This window comes from Colius striatus, chromosome 2 (assembly GCF_028858725.1).
Source record: "Colius striatus isolate bColStr4 chromosome 2, bColStr4.1.hap1, whole genome shotgun sequence".
Lineage (NCBI taxonomy): Eukaryota > Metazoa > Chordata > Aves > Coliiformes > Coliidae > Colius > Colius striatus.
Window position 1 is genome coordinate 72,219,479 of NC_084760.1, and position 25,171 is coordinate 72,244,649.

Sequence of the window (25,171 nt, forward strand, 5' to 3'; positions counted from 1 at the left end):
CTATAGTGGCTTTACTTGGATGACATTTACTTTTGTCCCATTATGTTTACTGTTGTCATCTATTTGCTGAGTGTCATCACTGGTGATAACAAAAATTATAGAGGAAGAGCTGAAAGTCACTTTCTTCTTTGGCCGATCCCTCGCTTTCTGAGACATAACTATTGGTCGTATTGGTTTGTCATTCCCTGTCGTTGGTGTCTCTTTCACAGTTCTCTGGAATCTCATCAGGCGAACACACAGGAGCTGCAAAAGGCATCGTCGAAACTGCAAGAGAGAATAACCAGAATGAAGTTATACCTTCCTAAGCATTCACTTCCTAGGTGTTCACTGCCATGTACGATCCAGTGAAGACAGCAGTAGAGTAACTGACTCAAATTTCTGCATATCTGCACCTTGTTCTCAGTCGGTTTCAGTGCTGTAACAAAGACAATGGCTTTACAGGGGGTACTTTCTTCTCTAAGCAAAAGAGCTGAAGATCACCCAGCCAGTAGAGGGCATCAAAATACCATTTAAAATATTACCTGCAAAGACTAAGACGACTAGGCTTCCAATTGTGCTGTAAGTATTGATCTCATATTAAAAACTCCCACATTTGACCTAGCAGGGGAAGAATATTTTCAGAAATACTTCACAGGATGATGGAGAGGGAAGGAACAAGGGGAGGAAGGTGATACAAAGTGATGTTTTCTTCCTGTTAAGTAACTCCAGGGTCTGGAATTTTTATATAATCATAGAATTTTTGGTTCAAAAAGATCTTTAAGACCAGCGAGTCCAACCACTACCCTCACACTGCCTAGCCCATCACTAAATCATATCCCTCAGAACTTCATCTACATGTCCTTTGGATATCTCCAGGGATGGTGACTCCACCACCTCCCTGGGCAGCCTGTGACAATGCTTAACAACCCTCTTGGTGAAAAAGTTCTTCCCAATAGCCAAACTAAACCTCCCCAGTGCAATCTAATTCCATTTTGTCTTGTCCTATCATTTGGTACTTGGGAGAAGAGATGGGAACCAACTCGCTACAACCCCGTTTCAAATAGTTGTAGACAGTGGTCATGTCTCCCCTCAGCCTCTTCTTTTCTAGGCTAAACAACCCCAGCTTCCTCAGCCTCTCAAAAGATTTTTTCTCCAGACCATCAGTTCTATTGTCCATCTCTGGACATGATTGTCTTTTTTAATGAAAGCATGCAATGTCATAGGTGTAAAATGACATTTCAAAGGTTGGTAACACAAAACTAGAATGTTCCCCTTGAATACGGAAGGAACAGAAGCCTTTCAGCTAACTAATGATACAAGAAGTTTGTACTTTGTGACTAGATATTGCAAGGCATTCAGGGGAAGCTCATGTCATTCATAGAATGGTAATTCTGGTAGTAGTGTTGTTTTCAAAGCTCCAATTATGGTCTCCCATTCACAAAGCAAAGCATTCAGGTATGAGCATTAAAGGGTGTACTTATTCAGTAGTTCCACATTTGCGAACATCTAAAGCTCAAGTATGATCCTTTGAAAAAATTCTCTGTTTTTTCAATAAATAAATGTCCAGCTTCCTCTTCTTTTAATTAACTATAAAAAGGAATGTATGAAGAAGATTAATAAAAACAACCACTCAAAAAAACTATCAAAACCACCACAATCAAGGCTGTTGGGGAAACAACCCATCTTTTCTTTGAAAAGGAGTAGGACATCTTTCTCAATACCCTCCATTTATATGTGTTAAGGATTACTCTGCATTATTCTGGATGGCCAGTGACTTTGTTTTTCAAGCTATTATGCAGAAGCTCTCTGATATGACAATTTGTAAAAGGTTTAGTTACAAGAAATGAATCCTACTCTGACACAGAGGAGGCAACAGGTACTGTTGAGAAGGTGAACAAAAACATTACAAGGTGATAATCTAGTGCATCTTAATGTGAAGGCCTTGAAGATTTTAGAAGTAATGTCATACTTCTGAGTGGCATAGAAGTGAGAAGGTACAAGTGTGTTAGAATAGGTCAGATAGAACAAGGATATTATAGCTAAGAATTAGTTTCAAGATTCTTTCTGAGGGCAAAATAACCCAGAAGATGAGAAAAAATATTACCGTGTTGGTCTTACTCTGGAATTAGAGGTGAGTGAGAAGTACTTCATAATGAGTCCCCAATAAGTGTGTTCAGCTGATTCATTCTTATACTGGTTGTGCCTTTACTGGTATTGTGCCTGGTATCAGTTTGACTCACTTCTTGATGAAACAAAATCTTTTTCAGATAAACTACTCAGACTGACACCTAGGTTCAGATTCAGTATGACTGAAGTAAAGAAAACCCACTCTGTTGAAAAACACTCTTTTTGAACATGATTGTTAGCTCCCCATATCCAGGCCAGTTCTGATATCATGCAGCTGTTGGATCAGACAGAAATTAACTGTGGGAGAAAAGCTGCACATTGGGGGCCTCTTACCTTTACTCAGGAATGACATTTAAGCTCATCCTTGCCCTCAGTTCTGGCCTGAGCTGCACTTCAGCACTTGCCTGGTTGCCTATCTGGCTATTTGGACCCACTGACTTGGCTAAATTATCCCTACAGTCTGCTGACTGGCCCAGGCTGCTGCCTGGCAATTGCTAACCAGTGAAGGACATCACAAAAAATTCCATCTCTATAACAAGATAAAAGGTAATGAAACTGCAGAGAAATCCTTCAAGCAATCATTCATGACTTTTTACCCTTTGTCAAGTGGTTCTATTAAACTCCAGATGTTTAACTGAATACAGTCTTGTTTCAGAATTTTACAAGATTACACTTCCATTTAATGAAAGTTATACTGACTTAAAGTGAAGCTATGTGAACATGATAAATTCACCAACACTACTTAACTGCATTCAGTGGTTATCTTCCTTAAGAAGAAAGGCTGCAGGAACTGGGACTGTTAAGTCTAGAGAAGAACGAGACTGAGAGGGGACCTCATTAATATTTACAAGTATATAAATGGTGGACGTCAGGAGGTTGGGGCATCCATTTTTATTATGGTACCTAGCAACAGGACAAGGGGGTAACAGGATAAAACTGGAACACAAAAAGTTCCACTTAAATATAAGAAAAAACTATTTTACAGTGAGGATGATGAAGCACTGGAACAGATTGCCTAGGGAAGGTGTGGAGTCTCCTTCCTTGGAGGTCTTCCAGACCCGCCTGGACACATTCCTATGTGACCTATCTAGGTGGACCTGCTTCTGCAGGGGGGTTGGACTAGATAATCTCTAACAGTCCCTTCCAACCTCTACCATTCTATGATGATATGATCTTCCCAGTACTGGATGAGTTACAGTTTTCTTGTTTCCTTTTTATTTGACATGCCACTGATAACTCCAAATACTTCCATTCTCCGTTTGCTCTGTAAAGCACTGACACGAGCTAGTTACCACCATTAAAACAGCAGTCTACTTTTCAAAATGAAGACTACAAAAGCAAACAAAAATGATTTTTTTTTTCCTGATAGATAATACGTTTTCTTAGCAGTATAGAACTTGTCTTGAAATAACATTTTGCTGTCATCCACATGAGATCCTGGCTTTGAATACAATGAAGCTCTGAGAAACATTACTAGGCTAACATTTGAAACGCTATGTTGAGTTGTTCAACCCTTGGGTTACCATAATGGAAAAGTCAGAGGCTAGTATTTTCTTCCTACAAAATAGATACCAGGTATTCTGAATTTTCTCTGGTGGAGTTCTGTTGTGGTAAGGAAGTGAATCAGATGGGGTTTTCTAGATGTAATCCATTTCATGGGCAAAATGTCAAAACCAGACACTTAAATTTTGACACTTCTTCCCCTCCATTTCATGTGAGTGCTCATGTGTTAATTCAGATGTTTAAAATCCAGTTTCTGATATGGTAGTACTTTAAGCACCATCAGCGATTTTAATTCTGCTAGATATTTAGCATTTATCCTAGCTGTTCAAATTTTTAAACAACCTAGACTTTACAAATTAAAGTAAATCTCATGTGAACTCCACAACAGTGGCATTGGCTACTAATTACTCAAATAAGAAAATCTTTAATATACCCACCTTTCTACTCATGAAGATATAAATGACTGGATTATAAGCAGTGCTGGACTTGGCAAAGAAAGATGGGATGATAGCTACTGTTGGAGTTACAAGGTTGCTATAGCCGTATGTTACCAGGAGGGAAACCACAGCATAGGGCATCCAACAAATTAGGAAGGTGGAGATCATTAAGAAACACATTTTAGCCACCTTCTTTTCGTATTTTAGAAGTTTGATCACTTGAATAGTCTGGAAATCTTCTACACAGCGAAGCTGTAGAAGAAAAAGATAAGAAGACAATGTAAAATAGCTCTAGATTTTACTTGAAACTGAATAGTTCTACATTTATTTATAACTAACTAATTCACTAATTTAGTTTTAGACACAGACGTTTCATGCATTACCATGTGAACCACAATTATTCTGAAGTTTATATCATGCTCCACAAACCTTTACTGTGTATAAAAAGTTTGAAAATATAATCTGAGGAAAAACAGAACAGCAAATCTACTGAAAAAAATACAGTGATGTAACAAAACATGCTAGAAAATTAACTTTCCCTCCTCCACTGGCATAAACAAGTTCAGTTTATATTTATTAGTCCTTTGTCTGATGAGTTAGACAATCCTGTCATTTGTGTCATTATCAATCTTTAGAGAGAAGAAAATTTCATAATTATATATTTCTGTGTACTGCTCTGTAACTTAGTGTTTTACCCTAAAATTGTGAAATCTCTATCTAAATCATAGAATCACAGAATCACAGAATGGTAGGGGTTGGAAGGGACCTGTAAAGATCATCTAGTCCAAATCCCCCGCTCAAGCAGGTCCACCTAGATCAGGTCACACTGGAATGTGTCCAGATGGGTTTTGAAAACCTCCAGCAAAGGAGACTCCTCCCTGGGCAGCCTGTGCCAGGGCTCCTTCATTCTCAAATGAAAGAAGCTTTTCCTCGTGTTTAAATTGAAGTTTTTGTGTTTCAGCATTTGTCCATTACCCCTAGTCCCATCACTGGACACTACAGAAAAAAGCGTTGCCCCATCCTCTTGACATGCACTTTTTAAATACTTGTAAGCATTAATGAGGTTTCCCCTCAGCCTCCTCTTCTCCAGACTAAACAGCCCCAGTTCCTGCAGCCTTTCCTCATATGAAAGATGTTCCAGTCCCCTGATCATCTTGGTGGCCCTGCACTGGGCTCTCTCCAGAATTTCTCTGTCCCTCTTGAGCTGAGAAGCCCAGAACTGGACACAGGACTCTAGATGAGGCCTCACCAGGGCAGAGTAGAGGGAGAGAAGAACATCCTTTGTCCTGCTGGCCACTCTCTTCTTGATTCATCCCAGAATGGCATTGGCCTTCTTGGCCACGAGGGCACATTGCTGGCTCATGTTTATCTTATTATCAACCAATCCATAGCAGAATACTAGACAGCAGGCTCACAGTGTTACTTGGACAAGTTACCAAATGAAGATAGGACAGGTATGTGAGCCTTTTCCATGACAGTTATTAATTGTGCCAATACTGCTGGCCACAAACTTGAATGGGTCCAGAGTAATTACTCAGAGAATACAGAACGTGACCACTTTCTGACATTAAAGATTTGGACTAAATTAAAACAGGTTGTCTTAACATCGAAAAAATTTTTGACAAGGTTTAATCTCCCCTTGGAGGACTTTTACAGGGTTACCTGGAGGAGAGAGATCTTTAATCAGGAGAACTCCTAACACAATAGGGGCTTTCCCCTTTTTCAAGGCAGGATCTGATTCCGATTAGTGAGCATAAGCAGCTGCCTAACCTGCCTCCCAGTAAGACTGCACAACTAATAGATCTTGGTAGCTCTAGGTTGGTTCTCCTACATCCTTTCTAGTGGTGCCTGACATGGATGAACATTACACATTCAAAAGTTTAATAGGAAGCAAGAGTGCAAATTTAGGCTCCGATCCAAACTTCATACAGAGCATCAACATTTTTCACTGAAAATATTACATTAAGACAAGAATTAACTTACCATTCTTACTGCATATAGAATATGGCCATAGCAATAGGCCATGATCCCAACCGGTGCAACTAGACAGCCAAGGAAAAAAAGGAGCACAAAAGAGGTATCGTTGGGGTCTTTAGACTTCCAGTCCACTGAACAACCTAATCCATGAATTTCCAGTGTGTATCTGTTCCAGCCCAAAAGAGGTGCTCCAGTCCAGGCTAATGAGTAGAGCCAGATGTATGTGATAGCCCGCCATGACCAAGAGAAGTCAATTACTTTTGCATGGACTACTCGAATGTAGCGTTCGTAGGCAAGAACAGTGAGAGTCATGATTGAAACAATGCCTGTAAGAAAAATGAAAATGAAAAATCAATTAAATCATTCACAAATGTTGTAAATTGGACTGAAGTCCTCTGGATAAATGTTTCCTTTTCTAGGAGGTTAACTCAAAATTAGTTATTTCATATTATGAATGTAATACCAGTATGTTTTTTGGGGGACATTCCATTACTCACTAGCTACTAACTCAGATGGTACCACTAACTTTAAAACTACTCAGAGTAGGGTGGTAGAAGTAGGCCCAGAAGTAGAACAAGAGAAAAAAAAAATAAAGAGACCAAGCTTCTTCCTAAACTTTACTTATTAAGTTAAGAGATCATGCTCCATGGATTTTGTTGTTGTTGGGATTTGCAGGGGGTGGTGGTGGCGTGGTGGTGAGTGTTGTGTTTGTGATTTAGTGTGATTTTTGTCACTTTGTGATTTGTTTTTTGAGGGATTGGGTTTCTTTATAAAGTAGCAGCTGCCATATAAAAATGAGATAATTGGCAATAACAAAATCTGTTTGAAACCTAGGGAATTCAGAGTTGAGGCTGAAGTAAAAAAAAGCCTTTGAAAACTGAAAGCATAGATACGTACCTTTAATGTGAACAAAATGAGTCAGAGAATTCCTGCCTGAACTCTCAAGATTTCTTGGAAGTCTCTCTATTCCAAAAAACAAACAGGGAAGTGTTGCTGAAAGAATCCCATCTAGAAGACATTAGGTTATTTTGAGTAACCTTTCCTGTTGTTGTTGAGCAAGCAATATTCACTCAAAGACGTAGAGGGTCTAAGTAATGCACGTGCAGAGACGTACAGGGGCAACGTAGTACAACCACCAGAGCTGACTCGAAGCCACCCTTCCTTTGCTAGCTACCTGCTTATATGCTGCTTCTGGCGGTGCCACTTTCACAGGGAAAGCCCACTCAGACGGTTGTATTCCAACATCCAAATGGTGAACACATGGTTGGGTACAACACATTACTAGATACGGGAGCAGATGTTACTATTATTCCATTATCCTATTGGCCAAAAAGCTGGCCTTTAGAGAATTTAGACACTCCTGTTGTTGGAGTAGGAGGAATACAGATGACAAAAATTAGCACAGACCTGATTTCGGTATGTATACAGGGCGAAGAGAATAGATGTGTGCAAATTAGGCCCTATGTAATGAATACTTCAGTTTGGCTTTTGGGTAGAGACGCCTTAAGCCAAATGGGCTTTCGTTTGTCAAATGAAAATTTTTAATGGCGGCCATTGATGGGCGACCAATCCTGAAGTTAACCTGGCTCACAAATAAACCAGTTTGGATTGATCAATGGCCGCTAAGCAAAGAAAAGCTCGCCCACATTCATGAATTAGTAAATGAACAACTAGAGAAGGGTCATATTAAGCCATCCACCAGTCCATGGAATACACAAATTTTTACTATCCCTAAAAAATCAGGGTAGTAATGCACATGCAGAGACGTACAGGGGCAACATAGTACAACCACCAGAGCTGACTCGAAGCCACCCTTCCTTGCTAGCTACCTCCTTATATGCTGCTTCTGCCCATGAGATCACCCAGGGCCCAATTGATTAACTTGCAGCACCTGTTTCTGAAGTAGCACGCCAGCTGCGTTAACTTATCCCTACCATTTTTATTCAAACTGGCTGGTCCAAGCTACATCTGTGCCTACACTTTCCTATCTTCTTGCTATCGTAAAATATCACAATTTTCATTCCAATTATTTATGCACTCTCTTCCTTTTCTGTCCACCTCAATCCCACTATTAATATGGTTATGTTATTAATATGTTATAACAGAAATCCCAGATTATTTTCAGCTGTCAGCATTACCTTATCCAGACACTTGTATAAGTTCATGAAATCAAGGCAATCTCTAAGAAAGTTTCTTTATCCCACAAGTATTAAAGGATCACTTTTTCCAGGTAACGAGTTTAGAAAGCTTTCTTGATTAACAGAAAGGATTTCCCACTCTAAAGAAAAATGTGCCACATTGTCATGACTCTCTCTGAAATTAAATAATTACATGTATTTATTTATTTAAATATGTATCATTACAGAATTGTATAGGTATTATTTTACGCTTACACTAGCTCAGCTAAATGCTTCACGCAACGAAATGCAGTCTACTGCCTAAAGATGAGATAAGACAAGAAGTACACTGCCAATTTCTCTGCGCCCAAGCATTAGGGAGTGCAAAATTTTCCCTGATGGTTATTAAAATTATCCATAGATATGTTTATGGAAGAGAATCCACATCACTCAGCTGTAGGCACAATTTGCTTATATAGTGCACTGAGGTTTTGTCTGTGACCAGTGGGGAGAAAGGGAAGCGCCTCAGGATGGCAAGTCAGAATTCCTAAATTAATATCTTGATCTTTACCACCTTCCTTCTTGCTACAATGGTATTCAATGACTAACGTCCCTCTGTACTCTTAATATTTTCCCATCAGTTTTTATATATGAGTACTGAATTCTGGACATTATAAAGTAATGTAAAGCACACACGCCTGGTTGAAAGCACAGGTGCTCAGAAGCAATAATTCACTGAGTCCTTGACATTCTTAAAGAAGTCATTAGAAGTTCAGTATCTAAAATTGGTACTTACACAGAGATCTTTGAACAGTTTTACACCAAGATCCTTTCAGTCTGAAACCAGTGCTCTTTAAAGGGATACCTGAGTTCTCTACCTTAATCATAAAAAGGGTCTTGGTTAGCCTATTGGGCAGTATGTACTGAAATGCAAGTTCCTGTTCCATTGGTATTCAAGAAGCAGCGTCAGGTAGCCTGCAGGCATGAGACAAGAAATACAGGTCACAGCATATTATATCAAATTCCTCCTTGATGTGGGATCTCTACTGTAACAAGGTCATTGCTGCAAAAGTATAGTTTGAAGTAGTTAACCATTAAAATGGATATTGGAAACAAAATGCTTTTGCAGGACAAGACAAACTGCAGGGAATTTTGTTAAAAAAAAAAACCCTTATGTGCTGTGGAGCCATGGCTCTCCCCTTATTTGTAGTAAATGACATGCAGAAAAACCTCTAAGAGGAAGAATACTGAGACCTGCCCTAAGGAGATGAGTTTTAAAATGTGTATTAGAAAGACAAATTCCATAACTAGGGAAAAAATATATTAATTCTGGTGGAGTGGGCTGTAATGCTGTTTTAACAGCTATTTGGGTTTTGCCATTCTTGTTACTTCCACAGTAGGCTACATAACAGAGGAATTCTTAAGAGAACAAAATTTCATGTGTTCAATGGGTAGAAAGCATCACATCTGGGTAAACATGTTTTTAAATGCACAGATAAGCACCTTTTAACTCTCCAATGAGGCATTACCAATAAATTACTTTTACTGAACGAGTAGAGTTGAACTACAGTCAGTATTTCTCATCATCCAGACACTGCTGAGTGGAACAGAAATAGCCAAAGGAACAACTTCTGAGCAGTGCCATCGGCATTTCAGAAGCTATTTTAATCACAGGAATCTCTACAATTACACTGCTTTTATTATTCTTCCCTCCTTCAATGTTACTCCCCAAAAAGATATTAAAGTGTATGAAATACTACTATACTTACACAGAATGCAAATATCTTTGTTAGAGTTGTCTGTTTAATATAGAAATTCTATAAAGCAACTCTCATGACTTAACTTAAACGTATATATCACTCTAGTAGTTGGTCTTTTTAGAACAGTTTCCATATAGTTTACATTAATCCCAGGCCTTGGAAACAAAAATCCAGGCTGATGCAAACACAGACTCACCATCAGTGAAGGAAGAGTTGTTGTGTTAACTATTGCAGGAGCTTGAAGCCTACAATTCAACTGGCCCTAATATTATCCACACAAGGGTATTAGGAGACCTGGCTGATGTCATTGCGAGGATGCTCTCCATAATCTTTGCAAAGTCATAAAGTTTGGGGGACTTCTTGGAAGACTGGAAGGAAGCTAATGTCATTCCCATCTACAAGAAGGGCTTGAAGACCCAGGGAATCATAGGTCCATCAATCTTACTTCATTCCCTGGGAAGATTATGGAATGAATCCTCCTGTGGGCTATCACAAGTCAAATGAAGCACATAACTGGGAAAAGCCAGCATAGATTCGCCAAGGGCAAATTGTGCCTGCCAAACCTGATCACCTTCTACAACAAAACAAACTTCTTGGTTGATGTGGGGTGAGCAGTGGACATTGTCTACCTGGGTTTCTCCAAGGCACTCAATACATTTTTGCACCGCCTCTTCCTAGAGGAACTGATGCCTTACGGTCTGGATAAGTGGTTGGCGCAGTAGGTGGGGAACTGGCAGACAAGCTGCACCCAGAACGTGGTGGCAAATGGCTCACTTCCAAACTGGGAACCTGACATAACAGGGATCAATATGGGTCCTAAGGCTGTTTAATATCTTCATAAGAGATGTGGATGATGGGATCAAGTGTACCCTGATGGAGTTTGATGATGACACCAAACTAAGTGGGAAAGTGGACACTGGAAGAGAGAGATATCCTGTAGGAAGAGCTGGATAGGCTAAAAGATCAGGCTAATAAGAACCTCATGAAGTTCAACAAGGACAAGTGTAAGATCTTGCATCTGGGAAGACATAATCCAGGTGTGCAGTACAGGCTGAGACCAACCCAGCTAGGGAGCAGGGATCTGGGTCCCTGGTAGACAAGAAGCTCAATATAAGCAAACAGTGTGCTGCTGCAGCAAGGAAAGCAAGATGCTGTGTTGCATCAAATAAGGGCATCACTAGCAGAGATAAAGTCAGTATTGCACTCTACTCAGCACTTCTCAGGCTATATCTGGAATATTGTGTTCAGTTTTGGTCCCTGCTATGCAAAAAGATGTGGACAAGCTGGTTAGGGTGCAGAGAAAGGCCACAAAGGCGATCAAAGGACTGAGAACCCTGTGACATGAGGGAAAGCTGAGGGAACTGGGTTTGTTCAGCCTTGAGAAAACAAGGCTTGGGGAAGACCTTATCACTACATTTCAGTATTTAAAGGGTGGCTACAAAGAAAATGGAGATTTCCTTTTTACAAGAAGTCACATGGAAAAGATGAGGAATAATGGGTACAAGTTACTCCTGGGGAGATTCTGATTGGACAAAAAATTTTCACAATGAGAACAATCAGCCATCAGAATAATATCCTCAGGAAGTGGTGGATTCCCTAACATTGGACACTGAATAATCCGTTCAGCTGGTATCATGGATTTGTATGGAGCCATTTCTGGTAATAGGGAAGGGGCTGTAAAGATGGCTCCTGTAGGAAGTTGCTCAAAACTTTCCCCAGCTCTGAGCCAGACCCACTTCTGAGGCTGAACCAATTGGGCACCCCTGTGATCACTTCTTAAGAAGAAGCAGCCAGAAGAGAAACATTCTTCCTGTTATTCCTTCTTTTCTGGCTAGTGGTGGTGAAAGGAGTTGGAGGAGACAGAAGCAACCATGTGGACCCCAAGGTCAGCAAAGAAAGAGAGGAGGAGGTGTGCCGGAGCATCCTGTGGGGAAATGGCAACCATCCCCCTGCATCCTGTGGAGAGGAGTGCTGAAGCAGAGGTTTGTTGGCAGTTCATAGAGGGCCTCACACCAGGGGTGGTGACTGTGCTCAGAAGAAGCTGTGAATTTGTGGGAGGGTGGCATTGCAGCAGCAGGTGTCTGGAATGCTGCTGACGCAAAGGAATCCCATGCTGGAGGAGTCTGTGAGCAGAAGCCACAAAGCTGGGAAGAATTCACACTGGAAAGGTTCATTAAGGACTGTGGCCTGTGGGACGGATCCCGCATCAGAGCAGGGGAGGAATGTGAGGAGTCATCCTCCTCTGAGAAGAAAGAACCAGTCAGAGACTGACCACGACCCTCATTCCCTGCCCCACCCCCCCGAGCCATTGAGGGGGAGAAGGTAGAGATATGGGGAACAGTGAGCTGAGCCCAGGAAGAAAGGAGTGGAGGAGGGGAAGGAAATCTTGTATTTTTTTGGTTGTAATTTTTCTCATCATCCTTCTCTCTTTTTGCCTTCTATCTGTTCTCTTTCTAATAGGTGGTAGAATAAACTTTTCTTACTCTCTACTAAGAGCAGTCCAAGTCTGTTTTGCCCAGAACCATAATTGGCAGTGAGCCCTTTCTGCCCTTGTCTCAATCCACAAGGCCCTTGGTTAACTTTCCTCCTATCTTGCTGGGATCTCCACCATGCTAAGGAGTGTGGAGGTGGATGGGAAACAGTGAGCAAGAGACTGCATGGTGCTCCATTGCCAGCTAGGCCTAAACCACAACAGTCTTTTTTGGCACCCAACGTGGGGCTCAAGGAAATGGAGCTTTGGGCATTGGAGATAAAATTTGAGATAAAAATACTAATTGAGAGAGGTGCTGGTCTATCTGATCTAGAATGTGCTTCTTCCATGAACGGTTGAAACAAGTGATCCTTGAGGTCCCTTCCAACCTGGTATTCTATTGGCATACTGTATGATTTATGTCTTTTTTCCAAATGAAATAAAGCTTGCAAAAATCTGTACAAGATAAAACTTACTTTGATTTTGCTGTGTCAAGTAAACTGGGAAGCTCTTGCTTTGGATAGAAATAATGGGCATAACTCTTAGCAATGATTTTCCAGTTTGTAGAAATCTCAACTATTTCTTTTCTTCCTAACTGTAGACCATAAAAAAAAAAAAAATCTCAACAGGCAGAATCTTCAAAATCATCAAAATTACTTAGGACCTTATATGCCACTAAAAGTCAGTGGATTGCACAGTTCTCCTCTGTGGGGCAGGGCAGATCCTTAGTTTTTAATAGGACTTTTGTCCCCCCCCAATGCATTTTTTTTCCATTCTTCATTAATTTGCAATCAAAGTATATCTGATATTTGTAACAAAAACTGTGGGAAAGAAGCAGCTCATGTAACTAGAATAGCCTTCTGGACTAATCATTAAAGTATAAACTGACTTTCATATCTGTGGGAAAATTTTATGTTATTTCAGTTTCCCAGCTATTGGGAATTTTAGCTATTCCACGTGCAAACTTTCTGGCAACAAATTCTATTATGAAGCTGCAAAGCCATAAAAGCAGAAAATGCTCAAGAGTTCTGTACAACTCCTCAGTACCAAAGCTGGAACATGGCTGCCCCCATCATAGCTAGTGATACATTAGCGAAATCTTGAAATCTGTTCAAACTCAACATGGCACAGTTTGCAATGTGCATTTTGACAGTTCAGGTTTTTTTTCCATATGCTAATAGCACTGACAAGTTCCAACAATTTCTATACAAGACAAAATTAAAAAAAAACCCCAAACATTTCAAAAGTTAGTTATATCTAATTTGGGTAATTACCTGCACCTCTGCTGCACTTAACCCAAGCATGGAAAATTTCTTCTCAAATGATAATTAAATGACAAGTGGGAAAGACAGAACCTGTAAGTTTTTGGTAGGCGAAATCAATTCAATTGTAGAACAGCTCTGATGTCAAGGGATGGTTTCGAACATCTTCTGTGACATATACAACACCCTGGAGAGTACTGGTGACATTTTATAGCTCTTATATAATTAACAAATGAAAGAGTTGCATTTCCTTTTGAGATTATTTGAAGTTAGTTACTTTTTTCCTCTATAGTAATCCAGGATTCTACTAAATCTACTCTATTAACCTGTTAATACCATTAACAAGATAGCCAACAAATAGGACATCTAAATATGTAACTACAAATTAATTGTTAAATCCCATATAAAATCATAGCTTTCATGAAATAAATAAGAGCTTTTCACAAGACCTACCTAGATGCACAGTTCACAGGGTTAAATAAGAAGTCATTCATCTTGAAGTTGCCCACAAATGGATTTAAGCACTCATTTCTTAAAGGGCCTGCTTCTAATAAAGTCCTGCTCCTAGCAGATTTATTTGCAGAGGTCTAGAAGTCAATGTTTAATTAGACTTTCCATCTTTAAACAAAACTGTTTCTGAATCAATAACAACTATCAAATAAGCCTACAATGTATATGCCTACTAATTTGTCCTTAAAGCCAAAGCTGTTATATCAAAATAATTTCTATAAAAGCTAATCCTCTAGACTGTTGTGTTTTGTTCTGCGAGATAACTTGCAAAAGTGTAAAAACGGTTTCAGACAGATAAAGTTTGAAAAAAGTACATAAAAATTCACTTGTGTCACAGTTTTGTTAGACGTAGTGTTTTCCAGATTTTTCCCAGTAAATGTCAATGAGGCTTTAGAGAAGGCTAAATGAAATTTATTATGGTTCATTGCAAAGGGTTCATGACTGAATCCTGAAGTTTTCATTCAAGCAAAATTCATATTAAACATTAATAAAGCCTATGCATATGAGGACTTAATCCATTGTTCACTTGGGATTTTAATCCAAAGCTTCCAGCATTATTTGATTCTAAAAATCTTCCTGTCCTATATTAGGCTCCATTTCAACATCTCTCAATCATCTTTCCACTGTTAGTGATTTCTTCTTTTAAAACATCGTTTTAGTATAAAGTTTATCTTACATCCTAACAGGTCATTCTTTATGGCTAGTTCAGAGTTCTGTATTGTTGCCTAATATTAACATTAAATATTGACATCAGGAACAGTTAGATGATCACAGTTAAGGGGCTTAAATGCAGGTCTGTGTACAAAGCTACCAAAAACATTGTCATTTGTGGTTTGGATAAGCTTATTAAATTCATCTCCATTAGATGTACATCTGAAATATGATGCATTTGGTCGATCTGATGGGATATCTATGCTGGGCATTGAAGAGTCTGCTTTTCCTGTGGTCAATAAAAGCCTTCTTAGCATAGTCTATATTTAAAAACAATTAGAGATTGCATATACCTGTAGCCATTTTGATTTTCAAACATTATGAAAGCCTCCAGAGAGTTTGCAATTTAGTTTGGATTGCATTCATACTTAAACCAGAGGGAAAAAAATGTCTTTACTGGCTATATCCTTTTTCTGTCTACTTATTGAACTCGTAGGCAAATTTGAGCAGTATTACTTTCTCTACTTCCAGTCATAGTTGCATATTCAGAACAAAAATTACAAAGAAACTTGAAAGTCTGCTTCTACTAAAACAAACAATAAATTCATCACGCTAACCTGCCTTAGTCAATTCAAGTCAAAACAAAAGTAAAAACAAGGTTTAAATATGTATTAGCAACAATTGGAATTCCACACTACAGACAAGTGTGGAAAACAACTTATTATCAAGAGTGAAAAACACAACCGACTTGTTAGAGATTTCCACGGAGCGAGATACAGATTTCTGCTCTCCCAATATGGATCGATTCTTAACATTAATTTCTCCATGTTGACACTAGCTGTGATGTCAAACTTCAAAACAATCCCAGAACTTTACTGCTAAAGAACAGATGTAAGTGTTCTTTAACTATTCAGACGTTAAATAAAGCAGAGAGGCTGGTAAGCATGTACCTGACAACACTGTGGAAACTATCCCTAGCATCAATGGTATCATGTCATGAAATTAAGCAACTTATAAGACTGCATATTCTGTGAGATCAAAGCTTTGCAAGGCAAGGGAGGAGGGTAAGGCAGTGGTTGCGTGTTGTCCTTAATGTTACCTCTTAATGAATGATTGCATGCATTTGGTGTTTAGCTTTATGCTGGCTAAGTGAGCAGACTTCAGGTTCTCTTTCCTATGTGTCACTCTAGTATGGATCATCTCTTTGCAAGGCTAGATCCTGGATTTTTCACATATAGGCAGGCCGAATATCCTTCAGCTATGTAACATATCTGGCCTGAAGCCACAGATCCCCCATAGCACTGAGCTTGCCCTTTCCAAGTGGAGCCATACCTTTGTGGGGTGGCAGGAGCTGACTCCCAAAATTTTTAGTTGATATGGCAGGAAGTTGGTTTTTTTTAAAAAAAAAAAAAAGAACCCCACAAACAGTGTTACCTAGAGTAGACACACACACACAGAATCTCATAAAAGTAGAATATGTGTTTTTGTGATTTGTCACACTCAAAGATTATCTTGTCTGTTTTCAGAGCCATTCCTGTCATGTCTCTATTTACACATATGGCCTGTCCCATATCCTATGTTCCTCCATCTTTGTTATTTCTTTTTCAATCCCGCTGCCTATGAACACATTCTTTCATAGTGCATTTTTTAGTGGGAAACAACGGGAATATGTGGCAGTAGCAAATAAAACTATTGCTTTTCTTCTTCATATGTTTAGAAACAAATTTGAAAGGCATATCTATGACCATAAAAGATCTCAAGTCACAGCTACCATTAAAGATGTGAGACTACAGACCAAGGATAGTGAAACTTGAAGCATTTAATACAGATGTTGATCGAGGTATCTATCACTACTCCCACATGCCACTTTCTGCTGCTAGTCCTTTGACCTATTATCACCCTGTGGAGCAACCATGAATCTTTAGTTTCAAGCCATTATAAGTTAAAGAGGTCTCCATTGTACATTCTCTGTCTCCTTTCCCCTCCTTGATGCCCCCACCCCACCACCCGGCACCCCTGATTTTGGGTCAGTTTTGGTTGGCTAGCAAATAGCAAGTAACAATGCAGGTAACAGAATATAACAGCATGATTTAAGTCAAATGCTGTCAGAGATTTGCCAAGAGCACCCAGATGCAAGGCTTCTTGTGCTGTCCCCACAGAAATGTAGTGCTTTGCATAATGCCATACACTTTGGTGGAAGTGTTTACCTGGAAAAATCTTGCCTTTTTTAGCCCACTACATATTCACATCATGCATGTTCTTGCACTGCTTCCAACTACCTCATATGCATGTGGATGGCTCCATTTACCACGTACAATTCAGTTTTTGTGGCCCAGCACACAAGAAAGGACTGAATGTTACTTCCCTCCCCTAACTCCTTAAGAAGCTTTTCTGGAAATGATTTAGATTCTATTTTTACTTACATGTTTTAATGTGATGAAATAGGTGCTGATGAAAAAATTCTCAGGGAACGCTCCTATCTGTCACTACTGATTATGAACATAAACACTCTGGTGTTTAGAAACTACAGATGCTAATTTTAGCTCCCATTCAAGCCTGGACAATTACCCTAGTATGAATGGGGTCATTCCTACTTAGGAATTAGCTACATAGGTCAAATGCAGAAAAACAAAAATGTCATCTTGTTTCAGCCACCAGCATGCAATTTCTGTGTTGCTGCTCTTCCTCTTCGCCAGTAGCCAGCCACAACTGCTTCTGCCTTCTCCATGCACTTTATAATCCTTAATTACAACAGAAATATTGCAATGCCTTCAGAAGAGAAGTTAGTTTTAACTAGTTCCAAGAATCACAATCGCTTCTGCCTTCTCCATGCAATATACAATTTACCTGCATGGTTTGCCCATACTGCCCCCCACAAAAACACAGCTTGTAATTCACATAGAGTGGATATCAGAAATGTGTTCCTGAAGACTGAGCACCTCTATAGAGCAACTATAGCATAATATAGCAAATGAGACAGGCCATGACTTCTATCCAAGGATTTATTTTCTATGTCAATTAATCCTTGACCTAAATCCAAGTGCTGAATTATTATTTTGCATACCTTATCAGAGGGGAAAGACCTGAAGTCCCTCCTCTCCTCTCCTCTCTCACATTCGAAAAGCTAGACAGCAGCGATTTAGTAGACACAACTTCTTGTCCATGGCAAGACAAGGAGCTATTATGGTCTGTTGTTCTGCATTGCAAAATATATAACCAGTCTATTTTAATTTAGCAATTAGGTGTTACAACATATTTTAAGTGACAGCTACGTATCACTTCTAAGTTTTCAAAGTTTAGCATCCCCAGTCAAATTTAGGCAGATAAAATCGCTTCTCCTAGATACAACAGACTTCAAGTATATTTTATATACACCTCTCCTATAATCTGCAGTGGAATTAATCACCTCTTCCATGTTCAATCCTTCAAGTGATTTAATTCACTTAAAAAAAAATTTGCCAAAGCTGAAAGTATGCTGATTGAATCTCCATCTGTCTGTAACGCAAGATCCTAAAACTGTCTGCCGAGTAACTAGAAAATGCTTTTACTGAGATTAAATCAGTGCATACAACAGACATCAGTAATGTAAGAGGGTGGCACAGGGTATCTTTCAGTCAGTAGAGAAGAGCCTTAGATGATATAGCTAGCAATTACATGCAGATAAATGGTTTTGCTTTGTTTTATAATAGGCTGCAACTGAAGCCAGATTCACAGGACAGTCTCTGGCAATTAATTACTTCAGTGGGGTTCTTTACCGTTACAAGAACAGCTCAATGTTAGGAAAGACGGAAGTCTCTCATCACACTTTAGTAACACTAGCCTTTCAATCACAAACAATTAAGACTTAATAATACAAAGCCTACCCTAGAGTACATTCTTACTATGAAATCTTCTGACAAGACTGCATCAGACATTATTTTGGTTGCTGTTCCATATGACTATTTTTGTTATTAACCAATTTTTCCATTCCTTTCTTCCCTTGCTCAATTAAACACATCAGAAAAAGTTAAAAGAGTACTACTGGCAGGTTTGGTTGCCATTACTTGTACCTGAAGCGATTTATGCTTGGGAAATATGTGTGTGTGTCCCACATGATCAGACTAGCTTATTTCTGAACCCTCAGGGTCTACTCCTACAAACAGAAGGCCTTAAAGCAGATATCCACTCCCTGTGGATGGGCAGGACACACACTTCTCTTGTGTACATCAAGTTCTTAAAGAATCATTGTAATTTATAAAAAATCCTGTTTGTATGTTTGCGAAAAGCAAGCAGACACACAAAAATTTGTATGCCCTGAACCTGTATTCCACAATTAAACAAATTCTTGCTTCAGGTAAAAGAGTATCCACGTCAGTTAAAGACATTTGAGTATGTTTGGTGGCCATGTATCTTCTCTAGCAATTATCCCCAAAAACCTATGCTCTCAGTGACAGACAGCAAACCTCCCCAGGCACAAGTTATATTACTAAATCTGATAAAGCGATTATACAGATCTCTACTACTTGCAGCTTGGTTTACTACAGACAGGGAAAGAGCTATAAGCTTTTACATAAGGAGAGGGTGATAGATTCGGTGACACCGGGACTGAGTTGACTTCAAACCTCCATGGAAAGGTGACCCTCACAGTTTAAATACATCACTTAATTGAAGCAGCTATCATATTAGCATCAAAACAGCATATCATATATAAACATGAGCCAGCAATGTGCCCTTGTGGCCAAGAAGGCCAATGGAATCCCGGGATGCATGAAGAAGAGTGTGGCCAGCAGGTCAAGGGAGGTTCTTCTCCCCCTCTATTCTGCCCTAGTGAGGCCTCATCCAGAGTACTGTGTCCATTTCTGGGCTCCTTAGCTCAAGAGGGACAGAGGAATTCTGGAGAGCCCAGTGCAGGGCCACCAAGATGATCAGGGGACTGGAAAATTTTTCATACGAGGAAAGGCGGCAGGAACTGGGGCTGTTTAATCTGGAGGAGACTGAGGGGAGACCTTATTAACATTTACAAATACCTAAATGGTGGGTGTCAGCAGGTTGGGGCATCCCTTTTTTCTATAGCAGCTAGCAACAGGACAAGGGGTAATGGGATGTAGCTGAAACACAAAAAGTTCCTTTTAAATATAAGAAAAAACTATTTCACTGTGAGGGTGACGGAGCAGTGGCACAGGCTGCCCAGGGAGGGTGTGGATTCTCCTTCCTTGGAGGTCTTCAAGACCCACTTGGACATGTTCCTATGTGACCTGATCTAGGTGAACCTGCTTCTGCTAGAGGGTTGGACTAGATGATCTCTAAAGGTCCTTTGCAAATCCTACCATTCTATGATTCTGATTCCACCAGGATACATTACTTGTTCAAATATGAGTACTGGAACTCAGTATAACTAAATTAAGTGGGGATTACAGTCTAAGCAGACAACCACGTCATCAAAGCTTAGACTAAAAATTGTTAGTCAGTCATCTAAACTATGCCATTTTCACCACACTAGTATATGAACTGCTAAGAATGGCTTTGTAATAGCAAAGAGAAGCTCTTTTCATGATCCCTGCTCTGAAGATGAACATACCTAAACTGTATCTTGACTTCGGAATTTAATGAATAAAGAAAATTGGGATTATTACTTGTGTGACAAGGAAAGATATTCAGTAGTCAAAATGATCAGTTTTGCACTGTAGCAAGTAAATCTCTGCACATTCCACAGATTCAACTAAAAGCCCCCAAAAATATGCAGCAGTAGCACAAATGGCAAGTTCTGTGCTTGTAACAGAAGCAGCACATATTACTACGTGGGCTTGCCTAATGATAAAGGTAATAGAATCCAGAAGTAACTTTTGCCAGGAACACAAAAAATAGCTATTTATTCCTAGACAGGCAGTCTGCAGCTCTCTTTCCACTTTCTCAACTGTGAACATCTGCTTACAGTCTCTAAGTTCCTCCAAACCATGGCATTAGCTGGTAAAATGAAAAGTAATTTTGTAAAAGGAAATTTCAGATTCTCCAATGCAAAGTTCCAGGGAAACGTAGAAAAGGTACTCCTTGTTGCTGTGGGAGGGAAAAATGGTTATCATCACGTAACAAAGAGTTATGAAAATGTAGATTATGTCAGTTACTTTAAGCACACATTCCACCTGCGTATTTAATAATATTAACATTTTTAAGAGGAATATAGACATACCTTGATTTTGGTTTTCAAAATAGTATGAGTGAAAATCTCACAACAAGAAGTGACAATTTACAATAAAGCTGCATGATCATGATTTTCAAAGCGATTTTCTTAACTACAGCAATTGTAAAGAACCTGATTTTTAAAGCTTGTTGAAAATTAACTCTGAATTTAAAGTGAAAAATGCATGTTTTTTAAAAAGCAGTTTTAATCACGTGTCCCAAACTTGTTTATGGTCACAAGAACCTTTCATTTATAGGTCAACAATTGCAGAAGACAGTTTACATCGAGTACGGGGGCTTAGGGGCTGTTCTTCCAAGAAAAAAAATTACATAAGGATTCTCTTATTTGAGTTTAAGATTGAATAGCCTGTAGACCTGAAGGGCTGGTACAGAAAGCTCCTTTAGCAACGTTCAAGTTTATACTCAAGAACGTAATTGTATAGCTGCAAAAAAACAGGTTTTGGTCATCTCATGTCAAATGAGCTGGACTGGAGCCAATCACAGCACATATCCACAACAGTAAACTTACTTCACAGTATCTGTCACGATTTAGTAAACTCTATATCCATGCTATCAGAACTATCACTACTCCATTATAGAAATGTCTTTATTAGGTCACTCTGGTTTACTGAACAATTGAAAACTGCGAAGTTGTAACTAATCTACTTAATTAATGAGGATTTAACTTTTAAAAGCTGCCAATTCTGTATGTCTTCTGATCAATAGATGTACTTTTTTTTTCACAAAAGTTCCTGGGGGTTCCTGCTACATTTTAAGATGCACTGCTAGATAATACACATATAAGACTTCCATTACATTACTTTCCTCACCACCAACCCCACAAGTAAAAGCTGATTTGGGCCTTTCTATAAAAAAATTAATGTATTTATATATACATAGTACCTGGTTATTCTGAATTAAATCTTCAATCAGTATCTTCAGCACCAGTAGAGGAAAAAACCCCAACCAACAACCAACCAAAAAAAAAACCCCCAAAAACAACCAACCAAAAAACCAAACACAAATCCCTTCAATTTGTTACTGGCTTCATAGATACATTACAAAATGAAAATAGAAGCTGGGGTGGCAATAGTCCAGATGGCAAACACAGTGTGATGCTGTCTGCAGGGCATAATGGTCCTTTTTTTTTCTCTCAGTATTGACATGCCCCTGCTATCCTACTCAGGTGGGGAATCACTTCACAAACAGAAAATAATCTTTCTATTGTTAGCTGAGAAAACAACTACAATAATATCTACAAAAGGCAAACTTAAGATTCCATATAACTTTATTAGGTTAGCCTCAAATTATAACATGTAAGTTAAATATTTCCTATTACTTTACATGGAAGCTAAACAAAGCAAAATAAGGCATTGGTTATTCCTGAACATTAAATTGTGCATTTATCCACCACTTTCATATAACAATCTACACATAAACACACACTTTTCTGACACATCAAAACAAAAATGCTTCCCACTGAAGTGCACTAGGGAAAGGGAAAATAACATGACCAAATGCGGGAAGATGTAGATTTGCAAACCAACGATACTAGCTCAACTACTTTACAGGTAAGGCCCATGAATTTGCTTACATCTTTGGGAACAAATTTCTTTTTAAAAACAGAGACAGAAAAGCATCCACACTGAATACATTTTTAGTGTCAAATTATGTAGCACACCCCAAAATAAACAGAAGTTAAAATCACATGTGATCAAGCAATTTGCTTGACAATTTACACCTCATTGTTTCTATTTGTTCCATCTTTAGAGGATGATTAAGAGATTACTACTACTAGCTGCTTTTTTTAGCATGATCCTTACTATACACCTTATATTTTGACCCCATATACAGAAGATGCCTTTATTAAAAATAATAAGTATAATATATAAGGCATAACAATAGGAACAGAACTACACTTCTCCTCTGTAAGATCAACATCCAGCTGCCTGGCAGAATCTGGTTGGCAGATGTTTGAGCTTCTCAAGTATTTGAATTTGCTAAGTGATGCAGATAGCTTTATCTTAGCTAGATGCTCTAGTACTTTACCCGATAACACTAGCAATAAATGTTTGAGAGCTATGCACTGCTGAAATCATCCAATGGCTAACTACACAAACAGCTAACATCCTGTATTCACCACAGCTTCCAAGACATAAAATTTTTGCTGCACCACATAGCAGCAGTCAAATAAATCATCACCTTTGTCCCAGCAGCCCATCAAAGGCAAACTATACTGCCATGTGTAACCAATATTACACAGGAAAGCTACAAAACTTAGTAAAGACTTTAATTTTCCTTTTTAGATTCAGCTCTCAGTGCACACAAATTGCATGTGTGCATTGTGATGCACCCATGACTTGTACACCTCTGCCACAAGCAACGATCTGACATGACCTAATGCTCATGAATTACATGTGGTAATAATCTAGTGCATGTGGTTACTGATTAGACAAACACTTTCACTATTAGAAACGTGATCTTGTTCTTTTGCAGCATCTTTTATCAGTAGAAACAAAACTGTACTAACAGCCTGCACTTACATAGCTGGACTATGTAAGAAAAAACTATTTCACTGTGAGGGTGACGGAGCCCTGGCACAGGCTGCCCAGAGGGGTTGTGGAGTCTCCTTCCTTGGAGGTCTTCAAGACCTGCCTGGATGTGTTCCTGTGCGACCTTATCTAGGTGGCCCTGCTTCTGCAGGGGGGTTGGACTAGATGATCTCTAAAAGTCCCTTCCAACCCCTACCATTCTATGATTCTATGACTACAATGTATTCTCCTGCAGATTTCTGTACAGGATATGTAAGGATTTCAGGAAAGAAAACAGTAAAGAACCTACATTTTTGGCAAACGAAGATAGCAGAAGTACTCCTTAGTGGAAAGTGCTAAAAGTTCCATTTTCCAGGAACCGGTGGTTTCCCCAAAATACACACTGAGCAGCAGCACCCCCCTCCATTTCCCCGGGCCAAGAGCACAAGGCCAGTTTTCTACCTGTGCCTCTCTGCTGTCCCTATCGCCAGTCTCGTCCCTGCTCCTTACCCACGGAACGCAGCGCTTACTCATATAAAATAGAATCTTCGATGCTCATCGATTCTGTGCAACAGTCGGGCAACTCGAAGACCCCTTTTAACAACGCTGCTTGTCCCTTCCCAGGGGTTTCCCGTCGCAAGGGCGGGAAGCCGAGAAACAGATTCCCGACGAGTCTCCTGCTTGCTCTGGATCATCTCCCTCGGCACCGTCGATTTTCCAAAATTCGCCGGCGATCTCCGGCGGCTCCCACCCCACCGCCCCGCACCGCAGCCGACCGCCGGGCCCCGGCTGTGAGTGCATTTTTCCCCCGCCCCGCCCGGGAGGGCGGTCGCCAGCCGACACGGGATGAAGGACTGAGCAAGGCAAGAAACTCGTCCGGGACGAATCTGTGAGGGACGTGGCGGTTGCTTAAGGAAGGGAAAGAGGCGACGGTTGGGGCTAGGGGACGTACTGCCTGGGGTCAGGTGGGGATCGGGGACAGCGCGGAACCGCCGCGGAAAAGCGGACAAAGGCAGTGAGGGCAGCTGAAGGGAGGGACACAGCGGGATAAGGAGAGATAAAAGGTGACAGTGGCCCCGTCACCCACCGAAGAGGCTGTTGCTGAAACCGTCCCAGACGCAGCCGGCGGCGTCCCACACCCAGCGGCTCCTCAGGCAGGACATGAAGGTAAAGCTCACGCCGAACACGGACACCAGGAGGTCGCTGAGGCTGATGTTGACGAGGAAGAGGTTGGTGGGCGTGCGGAGCCGCTTGAACTTGTAGTAGAGCACCAGCACCAGCAAGTTGTTGCACAAGCCCAGCATACCGATAGTGGCGACGAGCAGCGCCAGCAGTTCGTAGGTGCTGGCACTGAAGAGGGGCCGCTCGCCCGGCCCCTCCTGCTCTGCCACTGCAAGGTCCGGGCTGCTCGTCGTGTCCGTGCTGTTCTCCAAGTGCATGGCTCACGGCTCACCCTTCATAGCCCGAATGGAGCGGGGCTAAACCTCTCCGTCTGCTCCGAGCCCCATCGCAGACCGGCAGCGTGAGGAGGAGGAGCCCCCGCCGCCGTCCCGCCCACGGAGGGCGCGCCCTCCGGTGGCTTCGCCCTTGACTGCCCTCGGGCGGGCGCTGCTTCTGCCCGGCGCTCTAGGCCTTGGTCCGGGCAGCCGGAGGCTGCCTGCGAGCGTTTTTTGGCCACTACAGAACGCCCG

The 25,171-nt window shown here is 40.4% G+C and overlaps 1 protein-coding gene across 1 annotated transcript; it reads right to left on the reverse strand.

The window, feature by feature from the left end:
- On the reverse strand, positions 1-24,919 carry OPN3 (opsin 3). Its single transcript, XM_061990442.1, has 4 exons — positions 24,568-24,919; positions 6,030-6,349; positions 4,047-4,298; positions 1-264 (listed from the first exon to the last, which is right to left on the reverse strand). The coding sequence occupies exons 1-4, from the start codon at positions 24,917-24,919 to the stop codon at positions 1-3; spliced, it is 1,188 nt and encodes a 395-aa protein (XP_061846426.1).
- Between the last annotated feature and the right edge of the window lie 252 nt (positions 24,920-25,171).